At 31.7% G+C, this 21,489-nt stretch overlaps 1 protein-coding gene across 1 annotated transcript; it reads left to right on the top strand.

Annotated features, from left to right (window-relative positions):
* The first annotated feature begins 396 nt into the window (after positions 1-396).
* On the top strand, positions 397-19,985 carry LOC127704288 (V-type proton ATPase subunit C 1-A-like). The gene is made up of 13 exons (XM_052208297.1): positions 397-564; positions 6,743-6,885; positions 7,801-7,868; positions 8,638-8,723; positions 9,373-9,467; positions 10,975-11,066; positions 11,408-11,506; positions 12,354-12,422; positions 12,975-13,067; positions 14,726-14,819; positions 16,677-16,774; positions 17,492-17,618; positions 18,871-19,985. Exons 2-13 carry the CDS (start codon positions 6,754-6,756, stop codon positions 18,964-18,966), a joined length of 1,149 nt encoding a protein of 382 aa, XP_052064257.1. The 5' UTR covers positions 397-564; positions 6,743-6,753; the 3' UTR covers positions 18,967-19,985.
* The last annotated feature ends 1,504 nt before the right edge of the window (positions 19,986-21,489 follow it).

Genomic DNA, 21,489 nt, shown 5'->3' with positions numbered 1-21,489 from the left:
AATTTCTTCACATATCAGGAGAATTTGTGACAAAATATTGTACACGTTGTAGATAACAAAGTTGCCGGCAAAATAGCCACTGCCTTATTTTATATGTGATTTGATAACATATTTTGATTTTTTGACAATTATAAGTGTTTTTGATTAAAATTTAGATATTTTACTTTCAAGCCAAACCTGTATAAAGATTTGAAACCCCAACAAAAACATCCCCTGGCCTCCCCCCCCCCCCCCCCAAAAAAAACCCAAACAAAAAACATATAAAAGCAACAACAAAAAAACTAACAAAAAAGACGTAATGACATCCCAATCATATCCGTAATTTGTTTTGTAGTTTAGCCACAGCTGTTTCGGAATACTTCGAAAGATACGTTCCAATCAATGATAAAGTCAATCATAATATTATTCCGAACATATCTTCACGTGAGAGGAATATGTTTCGAAGAATTTCTTAACCTCTAACATTTGATTTTCATGTAATTAACCTACTTGAATTGGACATTTTTCTCCAGAAGACTTTTTATTTCTTTGAAATCCGCGGAACTGTGTTAGTGTATAGCCCAGGTGAGTGTCAAAGTCAATTTATCACAATTATGCCGAAGCGGATCGGAATTTGTAGTCTTCTCGACAGGGTAGTGCATATCTTTAAAAACTGCTGCAGACAAAAGATATAGCAAGGATTGGAATATAGTGGATCTGATATTAGGTTTAGTGGTTTTGGTTCTAAATTGCATAGAATCAAGGGGATAAATTGGCGGCATACCGGTCAGCTTTGCCAATTTCTAACTTTCTGATGAGTGATGTTCTCTGCCTCTGGTGGTAACATGCAAAGTTTTTGTGTCAAAGAGACAACAACCCGACCATAGAGCAGACAACAGCTGAAGGCCACCAATGGGTCTTCAATGCAGCGAGAAACTCCCCCACCCGGAGTCGTCCTTCAGCTGGCCCCATAACAAATAAGTATACTAGTTCAGTGATAATGGACGTCATACTAAACTCCAAATTATACTCAGGAAACTAAAATTAGAAATGATACAAGACTAACAAAGGCCAGAGGGACAGGCGCAAAAATGCGGCGGGGTTAAACATGTTTTTTGAGATCTCAACCCTCCCCCTATACCTCTAGCCAATGTAGAAAAAACAAACGCACAACAGTATGCACAGTAAAACTCAGTATAAGAGAAGTCTGAGTCTGATATCAGAATAGGAAACAAAAGAAAATAAACAAAAGATACACATCTTTCAACATACATTGTAGCTAAATATATTTAAATATACACAAACCGGTCACATTATATATCAACAGATGATGGACCCAGTGATAAAAGTAAAATCTATGTAAAAGGAAACATCCACGAAAAGTCAACTATAGAAATGAGTACTTAAAATTTGTTACAAGCATTTATTTCTTACAAAATGCAAGTATAGATTTACAGTCCACTGGAGTAAGCATTGACTATTGTCAAATTGTTCTTAAGATATGGAGAAATAAAACAAAACATCAGTTATTTGTTATTACGGATGTGAAGTTGAGCATGTATTCAATTTAGGTACGCTTCATTTCTGAATCTTGTGTCGTTTAAAGGTCGGTTTGAAAAACCAATTTTTCTATGATTCAGTATGGATTAAAAATTGAATTTGTGGTACTGTCATGACTACATTTATAGGAAGAAAGGATTCATTTACAAAATAAACATAGAATGGAAACTTTTGTCTGTTTCTAAAATGTTTATAGGCAAAAAAATCCATCAAAATAGGTGCAATTTGGGTATACTCACGATATAAATATTACCATGATTACAACTAGGTGAGGGAAGTACAGTATGTTTGTGTCTCGAGCAGAAATGATCATGAAACAAACATCATGAACATAAATATGTAATTCATGAATCATACAATTATATTTATTATCAAGCCAAATATATCTTTTAACAATCACTGAATAAAATATTTTTTGTCAATAATACATTATGAGTTTGTAATTATTGTAAAAATGTGCACAGAGGACTTAGTTTAGAGCAAATGTTTAACTTTTACAAATATTTTCTCCTCTGAAACTACTGGTCCAAATTTGACCAAACTTGGCCACAATCATCATTGGGGTATCTAGTTTAAAAATTGTGTCAGATGATTCCATCCGCCAATCAAGATGGCCACCATGGCTAAAAATAGAACATAGGGGTAAAATTTCTGAAACTAAAGCATTTAGAGCAAATCTGACATGGGGTAAAATTGTTCATCAGGTCAAGATCTATCTGCCAGGAAATTATCAGACAAATCAGACAACCCGTTGTTGGGTTACTGCCCTGAATTGGTAATTTTAAGGAAATTTTGCAGTTTTTATACGACCGCAAAAAAATTTTTGTGGTCGTATATTGGTATGACGTTGGCGTCGTCGTCGTCGTCCGGCGTCGTCCGAAGACACATTGGTTTTCGCACTCTTAATTTAGTTTAAGTGAATGGATCTTTATGAAATTTTACCACAAGGTTCAATACCACAAAAGGAAGGTTGGGATTGATTTTGGGGGTTATGGTAATAACAGTAAAGGAATTAGGGGCCAAAAAGGGGCCAAAAATAAGCATTTTTGTAACTTCCAGACATAACTTGTGTGTTAGTGTATGGATCTCTCTGACATTGTACCACAAGGTTCCATATCACTAAAGGAATGCTGGGATTGATTTTGGGGGTAATTGCCTCCAAATTTTAGGAATTAGGGGCCAAAAAAGGGGCAAAAAACAAGCATTTTTCTAGTTTCATGACAATAACTTGTGTGTAAGTGTATGGATCTTTCTGAAATTGTACTACAAGGTTCCATATCACAAAGGGAAAGCTGGGTTTGAGTTTGGGGGTAATTGCCCTAAACGTTTAGGAATTTGGGGCCAAAAAGGGGCCAAAAAACACATTTTTTTCTAGTTTCCAGACAATAACTTGTGGTCAAGTGTATGGATCTCTCTGAAATTGTACTGCAAGGTACCATACCACAAAGGGAAGGCTGGGATTGAGTTTGGGGGTGATGAATCATAATGGGGGTTCACAAAATTTTGGGGGGGGATTTATTTTTTTTTCCTTTTTTTTCTTTTTTTCCTTTTTTGTTTCTTTTAAAATTTTCCATTTTAAGTTGGTTATTTCTGATTTATATTTAAAATCAAATAATAATGATATGGTAGGAGATACACACCAAACAGGATGTGTAAATTATTATATAATAAGTACATGTATTGTGCAATAGCAAGAAATTTTCAATTGCACAGTATTGCACAATAGCAAGAAATCTTCAATTGCACAGTATTGCGCAATAGCAAGAAATCTTCAATTGCACAGTATTGCGCAATAGCAAGAAATATCCAATAGCACAATATTGCGCAATAGCAAGAAATTGTCAATTGTACAGTATTGCGCAATAGCAAGAAATATTTAATAGCACAGGATTGTGCAAAAGAAGATACTTCCTATAAATTGCTTATTTCTTGACCAATTTCAATGGGGTTTTATTCTTGATTTCATGGGGTTCTTTAATATGCTGAATCTAACCGTGTATTTAGTTTTTGGATTTTGGGCCCCGTTTTTAAATTGGTCCACATTGAGGTCCAAAGGGTCCAAAATTAAACTTTGTTTGATTTCATCAAAAATTGAATTATTGGGGTTCTTTGATATGCCGAATCTAACTGTGTATTTAGATTCTTAAATTTTGGTTCCGTTTTCAAATTGGTCTACATTAAGGTCCAAAGGGTCCAAAATTAAACTTAGTTTGATTTTAACAAAAATTGAATTATTAGGGTTCTTTGATATGCTGAATCTAAACATGTATTTAGATTTTTGATTATGGGCCCAGTTTTCAAGTTGGTCCAAATCGGGGTCCAAAATTAAACTTTGTTTGATTTCAACAAAAATTGAATATATGGGGTTCTTTGATATGCTGAATCTAACCATGTATTTAGATTTTTGATTTTTGGGCCCCGTTATCAACTTTGTCCACATTGAGGTCAAAAGGGTCCAAAATTAAACTTTGTTTGATTTCATCAAAAATTGAATTATTGGGGTTCTTTGATATGCCGAATCTAACCGTGTATTTAGATTCTTAATTTTTTGGTTCCGTTTTCAAATTGGTCTACATTAAGGTCCAAAGGGTCCAAAATTAAACTTAGTTTGATTTTAACAAAAATTGAATTCTTAGGGTTCTTTGATATGCTGAATCTAAACATGTATTTAGATTTTTGATTATGGGCCCAGTTTTCAAGTTGGTCCAAATCGGGGTCCAAAATTAAACTTTGTTTGATTTCAACAAAAATTGAATATATGGGGTTCTTTGATATGCTGAATCTAACCATGTATTTAGATTTTTGATTTTTGGGCCCTGTTATCAACTTTGTCCACATTGAGGTCAAAAGGGTCCAAAATTAAACTTTGTTTGATTTCATCAAAAATTGAATTCTTGGGGTTCTTTGATATGCTGAATCTAACCATGTATTTAGATTTTGGATATTGGACCATAATAGGTGAATGTCCAATTTAAAATTTTTAAGTTCTTAGACCACATTCAATCTGTGTTAGAAACCTATGCTGTGTCAAATATTTAATCACAATCCAAATCCAAAGCTGTATCAAGCTTGAATGTTGTGTCCATACTTCCCCCAACTGTTCAGGGTTCGACCTCTGCGGTCGTATCAAGCTGCGCCCTGCGGAGCATTTTATTGGTTATTGTCTCGCCTTGACGGAGTCAAAAAGTGAGACATAGGTATGCTGTTTCCGGCGGCAGCAGCGTCAACAATGTATTAGTTTGTGATTAGGTCTAGTTTGAGGTGAACCACTAGTGGTTGGTTAATGATATTCGGTATGCAGTTGTATTAGCACTGGCACATCTCATTTCAATGGAGATTATTTGGCCCTGCCCCCTCAGTCGTGGTCTATTGACTGAAACTTTTGCTTAGTTTACATGTATTAGTTTGTGATTAGGTCAGTTTATGGGGAACCACTAGTGGTAAGTCAATGATATTTGGTATGCAGTTGTATAAGCATTGGCATATCTCATTTCCATGGAGAATATTTGGTCCCGCCCCCGCAGTCATGGTCTATTGCATTGAGTGAAACTTTTGCTTAGTTTGTGATTATGTCAGTTCAAGGGGAACCATTAGTGGTAGGCCAATGTTAATTGGTATGCAATTGTATAAGCATTAGCATATCTCATTTCCATGGAGAGTATTTGGTCCCACCCCCTCAGTCATGGTCTATTGACTTTGAAACTGTTGCGAAGTTTACATGTATTAGTTTGTGATTAGATCAATTTAAGATGAACTGCTAATGTTAAGTCAATGATATTTGGTATGCAAATTTATTGGCATTTGCAACTCTTGTTTCCATGGAGATTATGTAGCCCCACCCCCTCATCATGGTTCATTGACTTTGAAACTTTTACATAGTTTACAAGTCAATGTTTGTGTTTAGGTTTGTTGAAAGGGAACGACTTATAAGTCTATGGTATTTGGTATGCAGTTGTATTAGCATTGGCACATCTCATTTCCATGGAGATTGTTTTGCCCTGTACCTTCAGTCATGGTTCATTGACTTTGAATATTTGCATAACCTACATGTTAAAGAATTGCTATTTTAATTTCAACTATTGCATTATCAAAAGTACAAAAAGGCGAGACATATCTCTGTGTTAACAGTTTATTATCTTGAATATTATTATAGATGGAGATAAACTGTAAACAGCAATAATGTTCAGAAAAGTAAGATCTACAAATAAGTCAACATGACCAAAATGGTCAATTGACCCCTTATGGAGTTATTGCCCTTTATAGTCAATTTTTAACAATTTTTTGTCAATTTTTGTAATCTTTTACCAAAATCTTCTCCTGAAACTACAGAGACAAATTTTACCAAACTTGGCCACAATCATCATTAAAGTATCTAGTTTAAAAAATGTGTCTGATGAGTGATGACCCCGCCTACCAACCAACATGGCAGACATGGCTAAAAATAGAACATAGGGGTAAAATGCAAGTATATTTTTTTTTTAACCATTATGAATAGAGAAAATCTCAAAGGAGCAAAATGTTCAGAATAATGAGCTCTACCAATTGTCCATATACGTTGAAACTGTTAGACAAATTCTTATAGGAGTTATTGCCCATAAATGACAAATTTTACCATTTTTTTTCATTTTTGCGTATTATCATGAAAACTATGATATTTTAATAGAGAGAAACCTTTTTTTTTCCGTTATGCCTTATATGATTTAAATTATAATAGATAAATAAACGCTTTTAATCACAAAAATGATCAGCAAGGCAAGATCTATTAAAAAGTCAAATTTTGCCGATATAGTTAGTAGACTGTCACTCTTCATAGGAGTGATTACCCTTAAATGAGGATTTTTTTTACCCTCTTTTGTGTTTTGAGCAAAAACTAAAGAAGATAGAGAGAAACTAAACAGACTAAAAGATCAGTAATACAAGATCAACAAGATAGAGATTTTTGTCATGAAGTCTATTCTCGTCTACAATGTTGGAGCATGTCCATTGTTTGATATGCACATAGACCAAGGTGAGCGACACAGGCTCTTTAGAGCCTCTAGTTTATATTACAAATACATTGTGTAAGGGTTATTACAACTTATATCAACAAAAGAGAAAAGGAGATAACAGAAAAATATTCTTTTAATAAGTAACAAATAATTCCTGATATTGTCGTAATAATTTTCATTACAGATCGTTAGAAATTTTTTTTTTACTTTTTCAGTTGAGTGAACCATGGCAGAGTTTTGGTTGGTATCAGCCCCTGGAGATAAAACATGTCAACAAACTTTTGACAAATTATGCATGGCAACAGCTAATCAGAATATGCTATCTACAAACTATAAATTTGCTATTCCTGATCTAAAGGTATAATATTATAAATTGCATTAAATAAATGTACATTTGTAGGGACAACTCGCTGTATTTTTAATCCTTCAGTGTTCTCAGGACAGTGGGAGGTGTTTGGTTGACTGCATGGCTGTATTACATGTACACCAATGAGTTATCTCCCTGCAAAATACATTATACATATCTGCATGGTCAGTTAAAGGAAAGAGCAAAGACTGATCTGATTTGTTACCTTGTGACCTACCTTGTGGCATAATAACCTAGTTAGTTAGTCTAGTAAAAAGCGGGTTATATAAGGTTATGTGGTTTTTGATACTCTCAAATGTTTTGCATGGCATGTATTTGAATTTCCAAATTTTTAATTTCCAATGTTCCAGATTTCAGTTACTCCTGAAATATGTGTCATATGAAAATAAGAAGATTGGGTATGATTGCCAATGAGAGAACGCTCCACAAGAGACCAAATGACATAGAGGTTAACAAGTAATAACAACTATGCAGTTGTGGGTCACCGTACGGCCAACAACAATGAGAAAAAACCCATACCGCATAGTAAGCTATAAAGGTGTCATGCACACTGAGATTAGTATTATACAATTATATCAGTATAAGCAATACCCTTGAGTCTTATAGATATACTCAAAGCTCTGAAAACAACACTTATAAGAAAGCCAATTACATTGTTTTCTATTCTAAATGCTAAGTAGAAAATATTAATACATAGATTAAAAGTCATTGTTGCATGTACATGATATACATTGTAATTATATTCAGCAGTTTGAAAAAGTGTCACTTATTCTAAATGGTTGACACTTTCCATATACATATAATCCTTTCATCATAAATATTTAATCTCTTTGAATTTTTTAATAATTTTATTTAATTTGTTGTCAACTCAAATTTATTCTTTTTAATAGTTTTTTTTCTCAACAGGTTGGTACTTTAGACATATTAGTTGGTTTATCAGATGACCTTGGAAAGTTGGATGCCTACTGTGAAAGGTGATTTTTTTTTATTAAACATTGTATTGACACCTTCAGCATGCTCTGTACTTTTCACTATTATAACTTCCATTCATCAATGTTAGAATTAAACTGCTGGTGTACTGTTAATCCTGAAGTGTTATTTACTGTGTTCTTATTATATATTTATATACTATATTCAATCTAGGTGATGATAAATTTTCCAAGGTAGCGTTTCAGTACCTTATAAACATAGGTGTAAGACTTTCAAATTTAAAAACAAAAAGATCTCCCTCTTAGGAAAATTTAAATTGGGAGATTGTCTTTGGATCCTATTTCATATTTTTATCAATTATAAATTTATATTCGAAGCCATTCAGTAATTAATATATAAGAATTTTTTAATCAGCATTGATTTGATTGAAATAATCTATTGATTACACACAAAAAAAAACTCTGTATAGTGTAATAAGGCAAATGTTTGAACAGTGATTTGTCAATTTTTACAGGAAAAACAACTTTTTAAAGATATATTTTACAAAGTGGTAAATTTAACCTTCTTCCTAAAAAAATGGTCACCATAGAATAATTTAATTTAAAAGAAATGAACAGCGACAGATATGATAGTTGGAGTAAATACTTATAGCAAAAGACCTAAGTCTCAACACAAATATTTGTTCCTGACATGTCTCCAAACTTTGTTTTATTCGACAAAATAACAAAGCTTATATTTTGATTTTTTTATTGAAAAATTTTAAGCTAAAATTTTAACCATTTTCAGTACATGTCTTTACTGTTTGTTTTACAGTGTAACCAAGAAAATAGCACAGTATTTAGGAGAAGTATTGGAAGCACAGAGAGACAAACTTCAGGAAAATTTAGTAGCAAATGGAGGTCAGTGGCTGATGATCAATAAAGATAGCATAGCATGAACTACATGTATTCTTCTAATGATATGAAATTCAAAGCTTTCAAGAACAAAATATTTCGCAAAGTATAACATTTCAACAAATATTGATCAATAATGGGTGGTAAAGGGAGACACATGTGCATGGCATAATGTGAAATAAATGATTAATTTCACAATGAATGGAAAATAATTTTTAACCTTGAACTCTACATTTTCTATTTTCATGAAACATAGCAAATACTGATCTTTCAGCACGAAAAGTTGTAAAAAAAAAAGTGACTAACAAATTGAACAAAATGTACCCTTTACATCCTTAATAGTCATAAGTTAATACTGCTGATCGACTAAATGATCAGGTATTATGTTTATTAGTTTTACAGTGTAACTAGGAAGCTAACTACTAACCCTATATGGGATATATATCATCAGGTCATACACTCATTTTAATGATAAGCAAATAAGAAAAAAGTCATTCTTTGAATATATACAAAATGTATAATTGACTTAAGAGTTGTAAATGATTTGAAATTAACATGACTATTTCTAAGCAAGTATATTTAGTATATTTGCATGTCTTAAATTTGCCTTTAAGAGTTAAAATATTATGTTGACATTTGCATTTCTTAATTACAGTTGACCTTGTAACTTATTTGACAAGATTTCAGTGGGATCTAGCCAAATATCCCATTAAACAGTCACTAAAGAATATTGCAGAAATTATTGGAAAGGTATGTAATGAACTACATTTGCCATAGGTCATTTGTGAAGAAACCAAGCATGAATCGGTAAGGTATGTAACGATCTACATTTGCCATAGGTCACTTGTGAAGAAACCAAGCATGACTTGGTAAGGAATGTAACGAACTACCTTTGCCATAGGTCATTTGTGAAGAAAACAAGCATGACTAGGTACTAATTGGTTGCTAAGTAAAATGGTAAGACAAAAGTTAAAGTGGTTTTTTTTTAAGACCAAGGACAGAAAAAGAGCAGTGGTGAAGTTTCATTTTAGCTTGCTTGTTGAATTATTAGCTATAACCCACACTTGTACTCTTATGTTTTTGGTTTTCTGTTGACTCTGCATATTATCCTCTTTTCCTTTGAAAGTGCTCTGACAGCCATATTTGAATCAAAATTTGGCAATAATAATTATGAATGTCTTATATGAAATTATTTTTCTCACCAATCTTGCAAAAACTGATTTATATACATTAATTCAAGTTTTGAGGGACGGTTTATATATATTAAAGGGGCACTAGCTACGAGATATATAAAAAATCTAATATATGATTTTTTTTTTTGTTCAATCATTAATGAAAGTGAAATAGTGAAATAATTATTCACTTTTAGCCACCAGTATGGTTCAATTTTGTCAAAATAAGCTAAGAAACATTGATGATGAATTATTCACTTGCAAGTGAATAATTTGACCTCATTGAATCCGTATTCATGTGAACTTCAATTTAACCCCTTAGCTAGAGATGGATAACACGTGAATTGTATGTGTAAAGTTATTTAAAGGAAAAGAATGTCAACATTGAAAGTGAAACAAAGGTAAATCATTTGATACAGGTAAAAACGATGATAAACATATATTTTTAATCTATAATATGAAATCAATTAGACCTAGAAAAATCCAATAGCACGAGTTTATATCTTTATTTATGTTTACATCCCTTATATGGTCATCGAATGAATTTGGAGGTCAACTCGATAGTTAATTAGATGGCGTTGAGACTAAAATACACACGAAACGAAGCTGCGTGTTATCATGCCCATAACCTGTAAACTGTTTATTTTAGACTTTTAATATTTTGGATACATGTTTTACATTGTTATAAATCAAATATCAGAATTTGAGTCAAATCGGTGAACATGAATTTGACAGCTAATGCCCCTTTAATTCATGTTTTGGGGGACATCATTTTGGGGAAAAAGATGGCTTTTAAGAATATATTTATAGAATTTCAAGTTAACATGAAGTAAACTTACCAAACACTAAACCAAATATGATAGGAAGAAAAAAGTTACTGATTATATGATTGCTTCATGATCAAGATCTCATTTATTTAAAAAAATGAATTGACACATGTAGAATAACTTATTTTATATAAACCAAATATGCATGCAACAGTAAGAAAATGATTGCTGATTATATGATTGCTTCATGATCAAGCCTCATTTATTTAAAAAAGGAATTTACACATCTAGAATAACTTTTGTTATATATATTGACAGCAAGTGTCCCAGATAGAAACAGATCTTAGAACCAAATCCCAGGCATACAACAGTTTAAAGGGAAATCTACAGAACTTAGAAAGAAAAGCGACGTAAGTAAAACTATCTTTATATTAGGAGAGATTGTCTCTTGAAAGTATATGTATTTTGTTGTAGTAATGATGAGGCTTTTATGTGAATGTATAAGGCCAAAGCAAATCTTTTTTTTAGCCAAAATATTACATTGCTTAATCTTAACAACTGCTGATTAAATGAAGCGTAAAAAATTGTTTGTTTTCTGAATAAATCTCAATTACAAGCATATGTTTTGTACAAAAGTTAAACAAGTTATATGTGGAATTTTGGAAATGCAATTAACTATACTGAATTGAAGTAATGCTTTATACACTTTTTTTTAAAAAAAGGTCTGACACTTTCTATGGTATTGTTTCAGTGGAAGTTTACTAACCAGAAACTTGGGAGACTTGGTGAAGAAGGAGGACTTTGTACTAGACTCTGAATATTTACAGACACTATTGGTGGTAGTTCCAAAGTAAGATATTGTACAAAGCTTAAAGTATAGGTCATTCCCATAATATTTCAATGGACAATGAAATGATAGGGCACTTTAATATGAGACACTGACAGACATGGTTGTTCCGAGATCATGATATGTAAAGGATAACTTTACTATTTCATTAGAGTGAAGATAGCTGTATTTTGTTATACAGTTATGATTATGTTACCTGTATGGACAAAAATCCAAGGTTGATTGTTGTGACTTTAAGAAATTCAGCATAAAAGTAATGCTATCAAAGTTTTAAATAAATGTCAGTTTTTTTTTATTCTTGCAAAATCTATCCCATTGGTACTTTTGCAATTATGAAAACCTGTCAATAAATTCTTTATTTACTGTATATGACTAAAAATTTAATAACCAAGAAATTTATTAAAATTAATATATTATCTATTTCTTTCATCTATCTTAGAACTTGTCAAGACTATAACCCTGTTGTGAACAACATCCTTAAGAAGAATTATGTCTCAGTCATGTAACGTCATTGTTTACACAGGTTCATTGGAAAGTTTGCTTCACATTTGACTTGGTGTCAAAAATTTAATTTTTTTAGTTAGAATTGATCACAAATTAACATTAATTTTGTTGTTGGTCTGATGCTTTTAATATTTCCATAACATAACAAAAAAGAAGTTTCCTGATATCACAAAATTTAATTTCGGATTTTATCCTTTCTTGAAAAATCGCAATAATAAATGCATGCAATAATTTCTGAATTTACAGTAGAACTATATATAGACTGGAGTGGTAAAACCTTTAGAATTAGTTCATCATACATGATATAATAAGGAATATTTAGTAAACATGTCACTATTTTTTTCAGATCATTTCACCATGAATGGGCAGCTAAATATGAGCAGCTGACTGACATGGTGGTACCAAGATCATCCAGGTAAAACTACCTTTTTCCTTGCTTGGATGTTATGCACTTTTGGCTGTTGCACGCAAAATTGCTTTTCTGTATATTGTTGGCATGAAGAAATATTAACTGATCCAGAATAGTTTCCACTGACAGCAATATCCTTATTCAGTAATTATTAAATGATTAAGTAGCTAATTTTACCAAGATATAATTGTATGTGCCTGTCCCAAATGAAGGTTTTAATCAGTGGTTAAAATTTAATAAAACATCAATAACCTTATCAAATCTTTATGGCATTTTATGAAAATTAGAAACTTTTTATGATCAAAAGACACTGTCAAAAGCAAAATTTTTAAAATATTTAATTTTTTTTTTTCTTTTTTCATTTTCCTGTATTTTGTTGATAAATGTACTTTATACTTTTTGGCAGCCAACATTACCCTTTACTCTGACAGCAGCAATAGCAGTTGACACCCAGGGTTCCATGGAGACCTTTGCACATTTATATGATGTGATGTGTAGCTTCAAGAAAGACCTAAGCATATGTTCCATGTTCATTCAGTTGATATTTATTTTTTACAGGGTTCTATATGAGGATGATGAGAATTGCTTAGTATCTGTAACTTTGTTCAGAAGAGTTGTTGATGAATTCAGACACAAATGCAGAGAAAACAAGTAAATATAGACAAAATACTAAAACATTGAATCACTATTTAGAGTCCTTTTGTGAGCAATGTTTGTTTATTTGTTCTTCCCTCCATTTGCTCTTTGTATGCTCCTAAACTAGTTATTTTATATCATTGAAACTTAATAATATCTTCACTATTTGATAATACTGCGTTTTTCATATTTTAAAATTGGATTCCAGTGATTTTGGGGTTTCTCATGGCAAAAAACAATAAAATGCTCCACTTGGGCGCAGCTTGATACAACCGCAGAGGTCGAACCCTGAACAGTTGGGGCAAGTATGGACACAACATTCAAGCTTGATACAGCACTGAATTTGGATTGTAATTAAATATTTGACACAGCATAGGTTTCTGACACAGAATGAAAGTGGTCTAAGAACTTAAAAATTTTTAATTTACCTATTCAAACCATATCATTATTATTTGCTTTTATATATAAATCAGAAATAACCAATTTAAAATGGAAAATTTTAAAGAAAAAAAAAGGGAAAAAAAATCCCCCCCCCAAATTTTTTGAACCCCCTTATGATTCATCACCCCCAAACTCAATCCCAGCCTTCCCTTTGTGGTATGGTACCTTGCAGTACAATTTCAGAGAGATCCATACACTTGAACACAAGTTATTGTCTGGAAACTAGAAAAACGCTTGTGTTTTGGCCCTTTTTTGGCCCCAAATTCCTAAATGTTTAGAGCAATTACCCCCGAACTCAAACCCAGCTTTCCCTTTGTGATATGGAACCTTGTAGTACAATTTCATAAAGATCATACACTTACACACAAGTTATTGTCATGAAACTAGAAAAATGCTTGTTTTTTGCCCCTTTTTGGCCCCTTATTCCTAAAATTTGGAGGCAATTACCCTCAAAATCAATCCCAGCATTCCCTTTGTGATATGGAACCTTGTGATACAATGTCAGAGAGATCCATACACTTACACACAAGTTATTGTCATGAAACTAGAAAAATGCTTCTTTTTGGCCCCTAATTCCTAAAATTTGGAGGCAATTACCCCCAAAATCAATCCCAGCATTCCCTTTGTGACATGGAACCTTGTGGTTCAATGTCAGAGAGATCCATACACTTACACACAAGTTATGTCTGGAAGTTACAAAAATGCTTATTTTTTGCCCCTTTTTGGCCCCTAATTCCTTAACTGTTGGTACCATAACCCCCAAAATCAATCCCCACCTTCCTTTTGTGGTATTGAACCTTATGGTAAAATTTCATTGAGATCCATTCACTTAAACTAAAGTTAAAGTGCGAAAACTAATGTGTTTTCGGACGACGCCAACATCATACCAATATACGACCACAAAAATTTTTTTGTGGTCGTATATAAACCACCAAAAGACGAACAATAATCTACAAGAGACCTGGTGGAAAGGTGATATAAAACTTTAAGTTGATGGTCTTTTGCTTAGGCTAGTTTATGTTTTTTTCACAGTATCGAGGGTTAAAATTAGACATCAGATGTATTAATGGATTAAGATGGACACTTTGTAGACAGGAGTTGATGTAAGGGTACTTCAGTATGCAAATTCAACTATTATCTTAAGCATAACCTCCTTGCGTTGATTTGAAATCATGAAAATCAATCTCATTTGCTTTAAGTCTTTTCATTGATACAGAAATATTTACTTGCAGATTTAATGTTCGTGATTTTCAGTACAGTGAGACTGAAATGGCTGCTGGTAAAACTGAAATCAATAAATTAGAAGCTGATAAGAAAAAGCAATATGTAAGTTTAAAATAATGATATCATCATGCACTATAATTTGAGTATAAATTTCTGTTCTGTATTGAATACAATGAAATCATCACAATTAGCAGGAGCTTGTCCTACAAAAATTCTGTTGGAATTTTCCATTGCTCAAAAGGTACGCGTGTTTATGAAAACATTTCGATCTTCTCGGCGTTTATCCAATTAGCGTTTGTCTTGTAGTCATATTTTTTTCGAAATTGCTCGGGATTTATCATAACATACAATGAATTAAAACCAAAGTAAATATCCGATAAAAATATTGAATAGAAGCATGTTTTCAGCTTCTTTTTGATACTTTAGGGAAAGTTATTATGATGATAACAAGACCTGTTTGCGTACCTTAACGAGAACATTGCTAGAACGATAAACACGGGGTTTTGTCAAGAACGAAATCAGTTGGAAAAAGTGAAAGGCCAAATCAATTATGAAATGATATATGTAGTTGGAAAGCATCAGAAACCAAAAGTTCTAATCAGTTGGGACAACTTAACCCAGATTTATGTAAATTAAATTAAACAAAAACATTCAAGTATAATTTTAGTTTATATATTATTTTTTTCATTTTAGTTCATGAGTGAATACGCATATCCATTTTTTACGTCCATGCATTTTGACACTTTCTTTGTTTTGGTCTTATTGTTCTGTATGCTTATGATAGTTGTCTTATTGGCAAGTGCAGTTTAACATTGTCATTTATTTATTTGATGTTGCAGAATTATTTGTAAATTTAACTCTGTAAATTTAAGTTGAATGTGGTCTCCGTCATTAAACCTATAAAGCTGGTCAAGGTTTTGGGGTATATCTTAAATCTGTGAACTACTTATTATTTTTATTTAAAAGTAGATCTGGCAAATAGGTTAAAGGACTGGCAAAACTTTCTTACAGCACCTAAATTTCACATATATTACATAAAAATCTAAACACTTAGCCACGCCTACCCCAACTAAACAGTAGGGTGATCATATGGGATCTAGAAAGGTAATTAGTAACTGTCCAACTAGTGACACCAGCTGCAGTTTATATAAGTTGTGAGAAAATACAAAACTGGCAGAACGTTTAAAATCGGACACAAATTAAACGTACAATTGCTCGTCAGTGAATAAACCAAATAAAACAGCTAGCATATATACAAAGAAAGAAACACATTTAAGATGGAAAAACATCTGCATGGGGTTGATATAATGTGATTATAACATGCCTAAACATTCAATATTGTGTTGATGAAAAAACCCAATACATTAAGGAGCTTGGTGGTGAAAAACCCAATTTGATATTTGCTTGAGGGGTGAATTGGAATTGATAATGCAATTTAAAAACTTTATCACCCAATTACATAAAAAAATGGTGGGTAAAAACCCCAATTTGTGAATTCTTATCTGGAGCTCTGACGAACCCCACCAAAAACTGGGGTGATCTCAGTAACATGTCAACCTTATTTTGAACCCTAGGTAACAAACATGGTCCAGAAGGTCAATAACTTGTGCTTCCTTTGTGTTATCTTTAAAGGAATCATGGTAAAGGTCCTGTAAAGAAAATCAAGAATAAGCAAATATATCTATGATATCCCAAAGAAGTTGTTTAGTTTGTGTGTTTCTTTTAACTTTATGTAATATTTACAGAATTTAAAAACTCTGTTTATACTTTTATGAATAAGGACAATGCTATATTGATTGTAGCTTTTTATCAAGGGCTGTTCAGTTATAATGTAATAATGGAACCTTGGAAAATTGTTTTGAATATTGAGTTGAAATTTCATTTTTTTTTGCAGATTTTCAATTGTAAATAACATAAGCATTTGAAAAAAGTAATGATTTTAACTGGTTATTTTTGCAGGGACCATTGGTTAAGTGGTTGAAAGTAAACTTTGGAGAATGTTTTACTGCTTGGATACATGTCAAATCTTTAAGATTGTTTGTAGAATCGGTCTTAAGGTAATATATGATTATCTTAAAAATATAAGCAGATTGTGCATTGTCACAAAAATACAAGCAGATTGTGCATTGTCACAAAAATACAAGCAGATTGTGCATTGTCCCAAAAATACAGCAGATTGTGCATTGTCACAAAAATACAAGCAGATTGTGCAGATTGTTTTATATCAAATTCTGTTTAAAAAAAACATTCTTCCACTGCAAAACATAGATTAAAATAAAACTGATATGTTAGTGCTAATATGAAATCCAAGATGGATGTCACTGCCAAAAATAGTTAAATATTGGACCTCACAGATACATGATTACTTTTTTGAAAACCATTCCTGGTATTTAAGTAAGATGATACAATGGTTTTTCCTCAAAGATTGTATGATCATGATTTTAATCCTAGATAGTGTTTGTTCATGAAGCATGGTTTAAATAAATTTTACGATAAAATACTAGTCAGAAACCTTAATATCATCAGCATATGAGAGAACCTTCATTATGTGAAAATAAGGAATTTTCATTTCACTTAAAACATGTCTTCAAAGTGATTGATACATGCTCAGTTTTAGTTATTTCTATTACAGGACAAATACCATTCCACAATCTTACTAAGTCTAACATCTTAACGTTTCTTTAAGTGCAACTTTAACATTTTTTTTTAGTTTCTTATTATGTATCTAAGACTTGAAAAGGTTATAACTAATTAATATGTTTATTTATTATAAGATATGGTTTACCAGTGAATTTCCAAGCTATGTTATTATTACCACATAAGAAATCAGTGAGAAAGTTACGAGAAGTTTTAAATGATTTATATAGTCATCTTGATAACAGTGCAATGTCAGGGGATATGGTAAGTGAAATATTTAAAATTATCTGTTTAACTGCATTGATCTAAAGTAAATTTCCATTCAATCCTAAAAACTTACAAAAGAATGCTCAAGTGTTTGAGCTGGTCTATTCAAACTTGGATAATATATAAAATCTTTAAAAAAAAACCAACAGTACCAACAAATCTTTATTTTTCAGTGATGAAATTTTGATAATTTACTTATGTAGAAGCCAATGTATTTTTTTATGCCCCTGCCGTAGTCGACGAGGGCATTAAGTGTTACCCTTGACCATCCCATTTTCTTTTGTTTGAAGCTTGAGCGGTGGCTTCTTGTCTTCAAACACATTCTTTTTTTTTAGTAGTTAACTTGAGATTGATTTTCTTCAGAATAAAAAATAAACAAGTTTGTTGTTAACAACACATTTTGATTTGTTAACTCTGTTAACACCTATAGAAAAATGATTGCTGTTTTTTTATATACTCTGACTTCTATCCAATATAAAAAAATATATTATACCAATGCTGAATGGTTTGAAGAAGAATAATACAGAGAAATGTTGATTGTTACTATAAATACATTTTATTTCTATTTCATCATAATAGTATATTATTAGTAGTCAAGTTTTGTAAAAAGTGTGCTTGATATTTTTAAATCTGTAATGTGAAAGGGAACTAGCAAAAGCATAATCACAACTCATTTTTGGGTGAAGATTGCATGTAATGCAATCAAAACCATATGGTACTGACTTGATATTTAAATCTTCCATGGTTTATCACTACCTTTGGTGAGTATCCAGTCAATGTCAAGCAATTTGTTAATGATATGATATAATTAGACAATCAAGTTACAATATGATGTGTATTTGAATTACTGTATTTGTCAAGAAAACATTTCTTTATTGAAAATTGCATAAGTAATGCATTGCCTATGAATCTGTTATAAAAATAGAATCAACTACAATGTACACTCATGAACAAAGGAAGATAACTCCAACTCAAATTTATCATTTGCCTAGCCAAATACATTATATACAATTCAATGTTTTATTTTAAATTGCAAAATGAAAGCAATCTTTACCCTTTCAGTGCTCTCAAGCACTTTGATTTTAATAGAGCAGTATTTTATTATACTTAAGAGGAATCATTTGGTGGTATAGTTAGGCATATAACCGTAAATAACATCGGAATTTAGAATTTTTGCAAAATTTAAAAAATTTATACTTTTTTAAGATCAATTATGTAGAAAATAACTTATACTTGTTGATATTTTCAGGCTGGACATATGGACATCCCAGGACTTATGATGGGAAATGTAGACTATTATCCTTATGTATTTTACAAAATTACTACTGACCTTATAGAGAAATAGGCTAGCAGATATCAGTTTACATACAGTTTAGAACATTCCACATTATTTATGTAAATGTTGTACATTGCAATAAATTAGGAACTCCATATGTATTTAATGTTGGATATATTTAGTGGTATAATTTGCTGACATTTTATTCAAAAGGAGGAAGTTATATTATTGATAGCATAGTCGTGTACGAAAGTAGGACATGAAAGGTTAAAGTTCAAAGATTGCTGATATTTCAAATATTAATCAGATATGTGTTCTTTCATGTGATGTCATAAAGTATTGTAGCATATATTTAGTTTTCAAAAACCAAATTTTATGAATAAACCTTCAAGATATTCATTTCTGATAGGATCAGGCTAAATCATTACAGGGTCAGCTTAACCTCATGGGAATTCACCTTTCTTTATCAATCTATAGCCATCTGGGTAATATTTTTAAAAGTGCACACTAAAACGCTGAGATTGGTTAAAAACATCCTATACAATGAAAATTCAACCAATGGGTGAAGTTATCATAACTTTGGTGTAGGACCATTAATGAAATTACCCATGATCCTTTAGATTCTGAAGAGGTGAATTGTCCTAGGGAGAATTCTAATTTAAAATATTCTGCTATGTGGAAACTGCTGTTTAAATTATGCTAATCTCAACTTATGATATAATTCCAAAATGAAGGAGAAAAAAAAGATTTATAAAAATAAGAAAAAAAAAGATGATGGCACTTAAGTTGATGTAATGGAATGAATTGTTTAACAGCAATGTTGCTTTCTCATTTACTGAAAAACACGAAGAAAGATTGGAATTTTGACAGTATGTTGTTTTAATCACGACATATTTTCTACTGTAAATTTTTTGAGTTTCACAATTTAAGGAGTTTAAATAGAATATTTTAACAGTGTACAAATGTGTATATAAGATTTTTGAATAACCAAGACCATGCTAGTCAATATTGTGAGAAAAGTGTGATATGCAGATGTAGATAGGCAGTTTAAGACTGTAATTGTATAAATAAAATATTATCTATTATAACAGTTGTACATTTTTCAGCATCGACCAGTTTTTAGACAACCGCAAAAAGTATGTTGGTATGACATTGGCGTTGTCGTCGTCCAAAGACACATTGGTTTTCGCACAATAACTTTAGTTTAAGTGAATGGATCTCTATGAAATTTTACCATAAGGTTTAATACCACAAAAGGAAGGTTGGGATTGATTTTGGGGGTTATGGTACCAACAGTTAAGGAATTAGGGGCCAAAAATAAGCATTTTTCTAGTTTCCAGACAATAACTTGTGGAGTGGTGTATGGATCTCTCTGAAATTATACCACAAGTTTCCATACCACAAAGGGATGGTTAGGATTTGCTTTGGGGGGTTATGGCTCAAACCGTTTTGGAATTAAGGACAAAAAAGGGGGAAAAACAAGGGTGTCCTGGTTAATGGACAAATACTTTAGTACAAAACATAATTTAAAGCAGTGCAAGGGAGGTAATAATTACCTATGGTTAATGAACAATTAAGACAATTTAAAAGCAGTGTAAGGGAAGTAATCCAAATACAACGTTTTGATTACCTCCCTTACACTGCTTTCAAATTATGTTTAAAGAAATGCATATTTATAAAGGAAGACCAGTAAAAATATCTGCAAATGTTGCATCTTTTTTTTTTACAAAAAAATCCATATGAAAGATTTGACACCATATTTTAAATTCTATTATTAAATAGATTAAGTTAGCACTATGGTAAATTTAAATGGGTAATTATGGTTGCAAACTCCATTGGAAATTTGAATTGAGATTATGACCATATCTTGAGGGAAAGAATTTTTTTTGGGGGGGGGGGAAAAGAAATTGTGGGGGTTCAATTTTTTCTCATTTCAGATTTCAGAAGTTAAAAAGAAATTTTCTTGAAATATTTTTTTTGCAAAAAAAGTGTGTGTGTGTGTGTTTGGGGGGGGGGGGGGGGGGGTTTAATACGCAACAGCATAGTGTATTGCACAAATGCAAAAAAAAAATTGAATATAAATTCAAATCATATAACCAATTCTAAGTTATTTGACTACAGTTATTCTGTGTCAGAAACCTTTTATGTGTCAAATATTTAATTACAATCCAAATTCAGACCTGTATCAAGCATGAATATTGCGTCCATTTTTGCCCTAACTGTTCAGGGTTGGACGTCTGCGGTCGTATCCAGCTGCGCTCGGCGAAGCAATTTATTTAGAAAAGCAGTAAATAAGTAAATCCTACAACAGTCATTGTTAGACTTAAGATTTTTGTAATGCCTGCTACAAAATTTGTTAGTATGCTTGACATAGGGATGCTATTCCTGCATTAGCGTAAACTATTTATTTACTTCATACCTTGTATACAAATGCTTTATATGTTTATATGAAGTTTGAGTCTGTCATATGTTCATATTCCTTGACCTCCTTTTCTTGTTTCAAGGATTGCTTCAAAAACTTTTTTTTTATCACATTAATTTCTCACTTATTATGAGAGATAGGATAACTCATTTGGCAAATTGAATCCATGT

The sequence above is a fragment of the Mytilus californianus genome, unplaced genomic scaffold (assembly GCF_021869535.1).
Source record: "Mytilus californianus isolate M0D057914Y unplaced genomic scaffold, xbMytCali1.0.p SCAF_6, whole genome shotgun sequence".
Taxonomy (NCBI): domain Eukaryota; kingdom Metazoa; phylum Mollusca; class Bivalvia; order Mytilida; family Mytilidae; genus Mytilus; species Mytilus californianus.
Note: the sequence above shows the minus strand (reverse complement) of the source record. Positions and strands in the feature narration are given on the sequence as shown.